General features: G+C 40.9%; 1 protein-coding gene across 1 annotated transcript in view; it reads left to right on the top strand.

Annotated features, from left to right (window-relative positions):
- The window catches only part of COL14A1 (collagen, type XIV, alpha 1), a 263,059-nt gene that overhangs the window by 232,231 nt on the left and 19,824 nt on the right, over window positions 1-11,004 (top strand). The window contains exons 43-45 of the mRNA XM_011973001.1: window positions 2,720-2,755; window positions 3,774-3,840; window positions 6,753-6,941. Of these exons, the coding sequence (XP_011828391.1) occupies window positions 2,720-2,755; window positions 3,774-3,840; window positions 6,753-6,941 (292 nt within the window). The remainder of the gene's footprint in view (window positions 1-2,719; window positions 2,756-3,773; window positions 3,841-6,752; window positions 6,942-11,004) is intronic.

Here is an 11,004-nt window from a genome sequence, read left to right on the forward strand (position 1 = left end):
ATTAAGAAAATGTGGCACATATACACCATGGAATACTATGCAGCCATGAAAAAGGATGAGTTCATGTCCTTTGTAGGGACATGGATGAAGCTGGAGACCATCATTCTCAGCAAACTGTTGCAAGGACGAAAAACCAAACAGCGCATGTTCTCACTCATAGGTGGGAACTGAACAATGAGAACACTTGGACACAAGAAGGGGAACATCACACACAGGTCTCTTTAGAGATCTGTCCGTTTGTGAAACCTGAGGAATGAAGGAAGAAGGCACAGTCAGTACATTTATTTCCAAAAAGAATTTGGGCTGGGGCGGGAGTGTGCTATGCAAATCTTACTTTTGCAAAAAAGTTTTATAATGGAATGCCTTCCAGGTTCAAGCGATTCTCCTGCCTCAGCTTCCCGAGCAGCTGGGACTACAGGCGTGTGCCACCACAGGCACTCGCCACCACGCCCAGCTAATTTTTGTAGTTTTAGTAGAGATGGGGTTTCACCATATTGGTCAGGCTGGTCTTGAACTCCTGACCTCATGGTCCACCTGCATTGTGATCAAGGCCTTTGCAGTCCTCCCAAAATCCTGGGATTACAGGCGTGAGCCACTGTGCCTGGCTATCTTCTTTCCTTTTTACAATCAGGGTAGTTGAAATGAAGCACAAATTGGCTTGCCATTCAAACTTGAAGTGAAATTCAGCCATCCATTCACTCATTCAGTTAGCACATGATTTTTGAAAATTTGCCACTCCCATGTACCATCCTAGGACGTGGGGGTACAGAAGTCTATAAGCTGGACACAGACTGCCTCATGGAACTCACATAAAGGTCACAAATTGTGAGGATCTTCTTTCTCTGTAGAGGTTGGAATCCTTCCCTTGGAAGCCCAGACTTTGTATTTTTCATCAGTTTCTGTTTCTTGTGCTCCCTGCTTCTGCATAATGACCGCATCATGAGAGAACAGCATGTTAGACTGATAAGAGACCCCAGAGATCACTTCATTTAGTGGCCTCATCTTACAAAGAAACTCAGAGAGTTAACCCGGCTTGCAGGTCCAGTGTCCTACATTCTTTCCAAAGTATTAGCATAAAAAATTTTTAAACACACACAAAATTGAAAGAATTTTGAGTAAACACCACGCCCATATACCCAACACTAAGATTCTAACATTATGTTTAAAAAAAAAAGTGTTGGCCAGATGCGGTGGCTCACTCCTGTAATCCCAGCACTTTGGGAGCTGAAGTGGGCAGATCACTTGAGGTCAAGAGTTTGAAACTAGCCTGGCCACCATGGTGAAACCCCGTCTCTACTAAAAATACAAAAATTAGCCAGATGTGGTGGTGTGCGCCTGTTGTCTCAGTTACTCAGGAGGCTGGGGCAAGAGAATCACTTGAACTCAGGAGCCAGAGGTTGCAGGGAGCTGAGATCGTGCCACTGCACTCCAGTCTGGGAGATAGAGGGAGACTGCATCTAAAAAAAAAAAAAAAAGTGTGTGGGTATCTGTATGTGGTGTATGTTTGTGAGTGTGTGTGTGTGTGTATTGAATAGACATGGCAGGGCAAGGGAGGAGAGGAGAAAAGATAGAACCAGGGTGGGCTGCTTAAATATCTGCACAGGAGAGTCAATCATGCATTTCTCTTCCCTTTCCAATTCCATCTTCAGTGACAGAGCATTTGTAGCTTGAAATCAGCTGTGATAGAAACACTAAACCTCCAAAATCAGCAAACGCTACAAGTCAGGGCATTTTCTTTTTCTGGGAAGCCAGTTTACCTGCACACCACGGGATGAAACCAGAAGTTTGAATTTGGGTAACGGTTCACTGACTACAGATTTTGAAGAAGATACCGAGTTTGACTTGGGACCTGTTTGAAATAACAACTGGAAACAGTCTGACAACGTGGCAAATTCCATTAATAAATACCATTCACTCTCCTTTCAGTCGAGACTATAAAAATGTTTTTCAATGAACATTGCCTCCGAGTTTAAACAAAAATATGAAATCCTTCTGAAGACACATGTTTTTCATTAGATGTATAATTTCACTGGAGAAATCCTGAAAATACGATTTTTAAAGTGGATGCATTTTAATAACGGCAAGGTTTCTTATGGGCCAAAGAGTAGCTAAGCCACATAAGAAAATAACAAATCAATTGAGAATTCACATAAATGTGAGCTCCCATATTGGGGAGATTTAGGAAGAATTGTGCGGCATCGTGCTGCACAGAAATCAGAGTGAAGCTGTGGGATTTCACTAATCTCATCTCTGACTTGAACTCCTAAATTGAGAGGCAGTCTTTTCTATCCTTTTGGAGATATTCCTTTAAAAACTGAAACAATTTAACTATTCAGCAGAGATTTGTGAAATAAATTATGAAGGATCCTCAGTATACTGAGTACAGTACGTAGAGTGGCGTTTAGGGTGGAAAGGTGCGAAGGACCTACTCGGTGAAAATATGTGTTACGAAGCAGTATTATTGCTGCATGATTCAAATTTTGTGGCCAAAATATACCATGTCTCTGCGTAAAAAAGCCGAAGGGGTAGAATGAGTAACAGCTTTTATGTTTGTTGTGCTTACTGGTTGCTGTCTATTTTCTGTTGTTGTGTAATGATTTTTGCTGCAGAATTACTGGTGCTAAGAAAAATGTCTTAATAAAATAAGAAAAGATGCATGACGATCACTCTTAACTAAGTGAAATATCATAAGTAACTTGACAATTTTCCATTCATACAGGGTGTCCCTGGGGCAAAGGGGGAACGAGGAGAGCGGGTAAGTATCCTGTGGCTCTGTTTTCTGGCCCCAGCTGATTGCACCCCTTCCATTGCATAATCCTGATAAAGGATCGTCACTTACTAACATTATTATTCATTGCTATTGTACCAGTCCCTGTTTCTTCCTTTCCCCAATTCATTAGACTGTGGCCACGTTTTCCAGAGGTAAAATCCCTGTGGGCTGGGAGTCACGAGAGCTAGTTTCTAGTTGCATATCTGCTACCATCCAGGTCAATGAACTTGGGCTCATTTCTTTAAGGATAAAATGGAGAGAATCGCTCTCATATAATTTACGAAGTGGATTTGATGAGAACATTGCATCATAGATGTGAAAAGGCTTCAGAAAAGTAAAAACTTTATACAAGTGACAAGTGGCAGCATGGCACTCCTGAGCTTTCTGATGCTCCAGCGTTCACACCCAGGAAGACAATGGCAGGCATAGAATCAAAGAACTGGCCCCAAAACTGAAGTCAGCTTGATTTAGGGGTTGTCTCTCTCCTTCCAGAAATTGTGCAGCTGCTAATATAATTGTGCCATTGGCTATAGCAGAAACAGCAGTGGCCTTGGGCTCATCCAATTACCTCTGTGAAATCTTGGGCCGTGTGTTTAATGCTATTCAGCTATAAAACGGGTTTAACACCTTTCCTCTGGGTTGCTATTAGTATTAAATGAGCCACTGCTCAAGAAAGTGCAGTATTTTATAAGCTCTAAAGAGCTATAAATCAGGTATTAAATATATATGGGTTTGTTTCAAAACTATTAAATTTTTTAGAATATGGGACTAGAAATACTTATTTGTGCTTGTTAATCTAATAAGGACTCCCAGGATCCTTGAACCATGAATATCAAATTGCTTACCCCTTCTCTGCATGCACCGTGGTGGTCAAACCCACCCATTGCTAGGAGCCAAAGATCCCTGATGGGAACAGTGGGGCAAGTCAGATCCACATCCTGGAAGTCCTGGTAATGTGGCTGGGCTTACAGCTGAGTCAGGAGTATGCTTTTTTTCCATCCAGGGTGACCTGCAGTCTCAAGCTATGGTGAGATCAGTGGCACGTCAAGTATGCGAACAGCTCATCCAGAGTAAGTATATAATGGTTACGGAAGTTGTTCCCCTTAACAAACTCTCATCCAGAAGAGTTTGCTTTTCCCGTGGGCGTACCACTAAGGAAAACTCCAAAGCATTGTCTTGGTGCAGACACATAAGCTTTACAGATGACCATCACTGACCCATCAAAGAGATCATCACAGATTACCCTAGAGCTCTACATCGATGGTACAAAAGCCAAATTCCTTTGTGTCATCGGTCCAAGAACCGCCTGTTTGCCCATGTAAATTTAACTTGACTGCCCAGATCAAATCTTCTATTCCTTTCTCATTTCTCCAGGTGGGTAGGATTTTTTCTCAAGTGTTCAGCACTTGAAAGCTGCCAGACTACATCTTCAGAAGCTACCTCAGAAAGACAATTTACGGTGTTGATTTTTATTAACTTGCAAGGTTTAAATGAGTATTTCCTTCTTATCCATTTCACATCCATTATCTTCTGGTTAGCCTAAGGTCTTCTCATTTATCTCTTAGGATGTTTACCAAAGTACAAACACACACACGGACAGACTTGCTCTGACGTTTGACATGATACTATATTTGGACTTTGTGCCAAAAATTACATCAGAACAAACTTGATATGATGCCTGTCCCATTTCTTCATTTTTCTTGAGCTTTTTGATAGCACTGTATTTCAGTGCCCATTTGCTTAGATACCCACCACTTTTGCACGTTTCCCCTCTGCCCACTGATTATATATTTTATCACAGTAATCTAATCAAAGGGTTACTAGCGTAGGCCCTTCTCTTTGCCGTAATTTGTTCAGTTCCAGGAATATCTGAGGCCAAGCAGAGGTGAACTATCTCTCTCAACCCCACCCAGCTCTCGCCTAGCTCTGCTGTCCAGCCCTCCCACCCAATAGCACCCCAGCTTCCAGGGCTGACATTCCCCAGGTGGCTAATTGGCTTGGGGTTACATTCATTTTAACTCAGGAAAGTTTGGGAGTTGGGCCAGGAAGCCCTGCAAATATCTAAGAAAGCTCTGTTGGCTAAGTTCAAAATTCCATCTTTAGTTCTGAGATAAATCCAAATCTCACCCTGGAGGAGGCATGGAGTTGAGATCTGCATAGGCTTGAAAGAGTTTTCATTAGGGCAAAAACATCAGGGCACCAGCGTATGAAGCTACCAACTTCAGACACAGTAGTCATGCTCCCTATATTTTAACGTTATTTAATTTTCTCTTATATTGCCCAAACTATGTGTGTGTCTGTGAGAGAGAATTTACCAGTTAAATATAACTGTTTAAATTTAATGCCAAAATAGGATCTTTAAAAAGACATTATAAAAGAGAAATTGAACATTAATCATTTTATACTGACATCTTGTAAATAACCTGTATCTTGAATTGTTTTGTAGATTTCTGATTTCAGGTGTGCATTGTAAATGAGCAGATCATTATTTTCAGAAAACTTAAGGCGTAAATCTTACTATGACTCACTGACCACAACACAAGAAAGATCTCACGATACTTGCTGTCTTATTCTACTGTAGAATAAAAATCATGTGTAAATATCTGGTTATTTAAAGCGTACCCTAAAAATCAAGGGTTCAAAATCAATTTTTTCTCCTTACAAATTCTCAGAGTCTTGTGACTGACTTCTAGGAAGTAGAAGTCAGCAAGGGATTGGTTACATAGCAAAACTTAAACAAGTCCATAAAATAGCAAAGCCCTGCCTGTCAATATATTAGAAGGAAATCAAAAAAGTTGCATGCAGCTTGATAAGCCAGGCCCAACCTACTCAGTGGCTGTATTTCTGGCACCTCAACGATCTTCCCTAACACTACTTCAGTTTCCTCTGGGCTCCTTACTGTATTCCTTCAGCTGCCACTCAGAACTGGATTTTTCGGTTAGCAAATAATTCCTCACAAGCTCACTTCTCTAGTTTTTAAGTTCACAGTTGATCAGAATTATGCTGGGAAGAGTTACATGGGAAATTATTCAAGGCCAAAGTGATGACAGCTGGGAAAATGATAATGGACAGACCCCATGTCAAAGGCAGAAGCTGAAAAAGCAAATGAGGAAATATCTCACCTGCCCAGGCAGCAATGGATGTGCCTGCTAATAGCCTTGAGTCATCAGGAGGGGATCCCTAGTTACAGTGACAATCCAGTGCTTAAGGAAAGAATGCACTGAATGTATTTTAGAGTGAATTCCTTGAAGAAATAGTTACTATTTTTTATTTAGTTTTAAATATTTCAAAATGGATAAATAATAGTAAACTAGAAAATTCACTTATGTTGGGAAATCTCATCTCCTAATGATGTTGGAAAAATGAGACATCATGATATCAAGTACTTTATACTTGTAATTAGTAACATATATATATTTTCCAGACATAACTGAGTTAAGCGATTGTGGGAGAGAGCGCCAGATCTTTTAAAAATATAAAGCTAGTGGGAGTTTCTGCCAATGAGACCCAAGTAAAGGTTCCTAAAAAAAAGCTTGATGACCAAGAGATGAGTTGAGACAGAGCACTTGTCTGGGGATTTGTGAGCAAGAGGGTGGGGAGGCTTTGTGCGTTGTAGAAAAGACAAATAACTTGGGGAGTAATTGCTAGAGAAATGGCAGCTGGGTGAGGGTCTAGGGGTCAGATAAATGTTGAGGGTGAAAATGAAATTTACAACTTCTGCTCAATGATGTTTATTGAGATGCTGACGTGAGCTGCAGAATTCCAAACACATGAGATGCGACTTGACAACAGTCCAACCCTTAATATCATCCAGAGTAAAACATAAAAAATGTTAAGCTGGAAATCAACGTATTTCAAAGGGGTGTGATTTTTCCCTTGGTGGGTATCTAATAGAATTGTTTGGAGCCTTAACGAATGACACCTCGGCCTCTTTCCTTGTGTGGCAGTTCACTGAATGCTGTCTTTATGCTTCGTGCCTCAGGTCACATGGCCAGGTACACTGCCATCCTCAACCAGATTCCCAGCCACTCCTCATCCATCCGGACTGTCCAAGGGCCTCCTGGGGAGCCTGGGAGACCAGGCTCACCTGGAGCCCCTGGTGAACAAGGACCCCCAGGCACACCAGGCTTCCCCGGAAATGCAGGTGTGCCAGGGACCCCAGGAGAACGAGGTAAGCTGGGCCCCTTCTCTCAGAGGAACTCCTCTGAGCTGGGTGCAGGGAAGCAGAACATTCTAGTAGTGTTTATACAAGGAGAAAGTCTGAAATAATTGACTTAAATTAATTCTGCCCCATCTATTCTGCAGTTTCTTGTTTATTTATCTCTGAGACTGAGAAAATTGAGCAATCTGCCAAGTGTTTATCAAGAGCCATATCTACTTACATGAAAGAGGAAGGTCAGAACCTCCAAATCACCTCTGAGAGGATTTGAGCTAATGAAAGAAAGATATCCCCTCTAGATGGATGAAGTCAAAAAGAGTGCCCCTTCCAAGTTGAAGAATTAGAAAATGATGCCGCCCTCTGACCAAACATGGCGTCACACCAATGTTAAGGCAGAGAACTCACTCTGGTGGTTTGCTGGTGCTTTATTTGTGCAGTGCCCAGACTGGGCAACAGTCAGCGGCAGTCCTGAGAAGAGTCATGAATTGTATCAGCATATGGTTCACATGTTCCTATATAGACTGTGTCAGCTCTAAACCTCAAATTAAAATAGTGTCTGTGGCTCATCTTCCCATTATATCAGACAACATTTTATTTAGTAGTTTCATGGGCCAATGTTTTGTCCTTCCCACTAAAGTTTCCTTAAAGTAGAGATTCTACCTTAGCCTTTTCTTCCACCATCTACAGGTCTTAGAAGTATTGTGTAATACAATAATAAAACTTTTGACTGAATCTATAGTTGACTAAGATCTTCCATTCCAGAAGCAGGTAAAGGAGATGTGGGAAGTCATGGTTGCGTATCAACCATGAAGAAAGTGATGGGAAAGAGAGACAACCAATCAGAGTATTTTCTAAGATACATTTTGTAGAACATAGACCTGGGGAAAAACTAACTTTTACCTGTCTGCTGTGTGAGCCTTATTAGTTTTGTGGGATGGGTAGGATATATTCCTTTTATAAAATTTGATTTAAAATACAGATTACAAAAACAGTATTTCATATTTATTTTGACTCATGCCAACAGGCCTTGTGTATTTCTGCCTCTGCACTTTTGCACACATTGTTTTCCCTCTTTGGAAATGTCCTTTCCTTCCTTTGTCTTCCGTACATCTTACTCTTAGTTCAAGACTCAACTGTCTTATGCATGAAATTGTTATTTATCACCCCAGAACCCAAATATCTCCGCCCCCATGAACACCTGATGCCCTACTGTCTTTTCTTTCTGTTTTAGCACTCATCAGGCATTAACGAACAGCCACGTTGTTGAGAGCAGGTGTTGGTTCTGAATTGCTTTGCACAATGCTTTGCACTTAATAGTTACTTACTAGATAGTTGTTGCTTTAATTGTGACCCAGTTCTGATTTTTCTTTCTGAAAGTTTTCCCCTGTGTCTGAGCACAAAATCAGCAGATGTAGAAAATGGCATCATTCCCTCACAACTCACCAAAGACCTGGCAGCCTGGAATGTGGCCCCCTCTGTCAGCAGGGCATCCTCTGATGCTGTCAATAATGGAGAAACTGTGACTCAGTGAACACAGAGCCAGCACCTGAGTCACTCCCAGCAAGTCATAAGTTGTCTTTGTTCTTTTTGGAAGTCTTAGTCCCGTTCTTGCCAGACCGAGTCTCTCCTGCTCTGCAAGTGCACTTGAATGATTAGACCACAAAAAAATCACCCAAGCGTTCTCAAAGGGCAGCCCAGACGACCTTTGGAAATATGAATTTCCATGATGTAATTTTCTTACATACATATTGATGTATATTCTAAAGAGTACAGTAGACAAGCAGAATCCTGTATTTCACAAATGCATAAAAGATGACAGTAAGACAGAAAGTGAGACATGCCCTTTGAGCATGGGGGAAACGTGATTTTAGTTGATCACCACTTGAAGGGTGTGATTTTGTGATGACTATTATAGGTCAGGGCTTATAGGCCAGCATCCAAGGGGCTCTTCGTTCCCGGCAAAGTTATTTCAGCTGCAGCTGGGGTTCACTGCTGCAAGGTAGGCAGTGATGTTTGGTTCTTAGCCTTGGGATCCAAATATCCAGGAAAGATTAAGAGAGGAGAGGTCTGTCTTTCCACTAAGTCAAAACAATAAAATTTAAAAACCGAAGTCTTCAGCTATCTTTTCTCTTTCTCATTTTCTATAAAAGGAAGCATATGAAGATATTGAGGTAAGGCCAAAAAGGCTCAAAGTCAGCCAACATCAAGACTTGAAATAAGAGCCAGAGACTGTGTTTTTTTTTTTTCTGCCGTATAAAATATGATTATCATCATTCTTGATAAAATAATGTTATAAGGACACAATATTATAACGAGTAAAAATAAGTACTGTTACCAGGCAGTGTATGTAGCACATAATAAACTACACAAGCAAGATTATGAGAAATATGGCTGTTGAGCATTCTGGCATGAACATTGAAATGAGGCTCACTTTCTGCTTAGGCTTCCTATGAGCCTCATAGGAGTCTTCCTAAAAAAATTCACTACTGGGTCTCTACCCAGGGGAAAAGAAGTCATTATACCAAAAAGATATTTGCATATGCATGTTTATAGCGGCATAATTCACAAGTGCAAAAATGTGGAACCAGCCCAAATGCCCATTAATCAACAAGTGGATAAAGAAACTGTGGTGTATATATATATGTGATGGAATACTACTCAGCCATAAAAAGGAATGAATTAATGACATTTGCAGTAACCTGGATGAGACTAGTATTCTCAGTGAAGTGACTCAGGAATGGAAAACCAAACATCATATGTTCTCACTCATCAGTGGGAGCTAAGCTATGAGGATGCAAAGGCATAAGAATGATACAATGGGCTTTGGAGTCTTAGAGGGAAAGGGTGGGCAGGGGATGAGGGATAAAAGACTACAAATAGGGTATAGTGTATTCTGCTCGGGTGATGGATGCACCAAAGTCTCACAAATCACCACTAAAGAACTTATGTAACCAAACACCACCTGTTCCCCAATAAGCTATGGAAATAAAAAAAAAGTTTTTTTTAAATTCACAGCTCCATTCAGTTTGGATAATTTTTCATCAGAAGTGCCTGCTCTAACTTTTCTATTCTAGTTTTTCAAACTTTTGAAAATGTGATACACAGAGGCTGGATTCGGTGGCTCACGCCTGTAATCCCAGCACTTTGGGAGGCCGAAGTGGGCGAATCACAAGGTCAGGAGATCGAGACCATCCTGGCTAACATGGTGAAATCCCGTCTCTACTAAAAAATACAAAAATTTAGCTGGGCGTGGTGGCGGGCGCCTGTAGTCCCAGCTACTCGAGAGGCTGTGGCAGGAGAATGGCATGAACCCGGAAGGCGGAGCTTGCAGTGAGCTGAGAACGCACCACTGCACCCCAGCCTGGGCGACAGAGCGAGACTCCGTCTCAAAAAAAAAAAATGTGATACACAGTAAAAAATACATTTGGCATCATGATGCAATATTGCTTATGCATATGCATGCATGCAAATGTATATAACTGGGACAAAAGAAATTATTTTTACCCTTCCTGTTATTCCCTGTTTTCTTCTTTTGTTAAAAGAATGAGGAGAGACCTTGGGTTTCCTTACCTTAGTTTGAAAAACGCTATCCCCGTACAATGTCTTTGATTAACCCCATCTTTATCAGAGAAATGGCAAAGAATATGCATTTTTAGAGAGCAGAAGAAAAATTATGGATTTTCCTTTCATATTCGCAATGTGATGTACATGGGTTTTCATGACTTTTCTTATTATCTAAAAGAAGATTGCACTTTTGCTCCATCTGATTGTCTCTCTCTCTCTTCATTAACCCTTTGTCTCCTTTAACTTAAACTCCTTTTGGTAAGTTTGTGTGGAAGAGTTTTTAGCTATCCTCTTACACAGATTGTAATAGAGAATTCTTAGAATTTAAGGATTCAAAGGGATCCTCTGGCTAACGTTGTTCAGGTTTTCTATCTGAAGCTCGAAATCCCACTTAGATTTGTCTAATTATTGGCACCTAGCATTGAAAAGGCCTCATTTGCATAACATCATGCTTTATATTAAGCAGCCCAATTTCTCACCTGTTTTTCCTTGTCACTTGTTCTTCTCTGTT

This window comes from Mandrillus leucophaeus, unplaced genomic scaffold, assembly GCF_000951045.1.
Source record: "Mandrillus leucophaeus isolate KB7577 unplaced genomic scaffold, Mleu.le_1.0 Scaffold133, whole genome shotgun sequence".
Taxonomy (NCBI): domain Eukaryota; kingdom Metazoa; phylum Chordata; class Mammalia; order Primates; family Cercopithecidae; genus Mandrillus; species Mandrillus leucophaeus.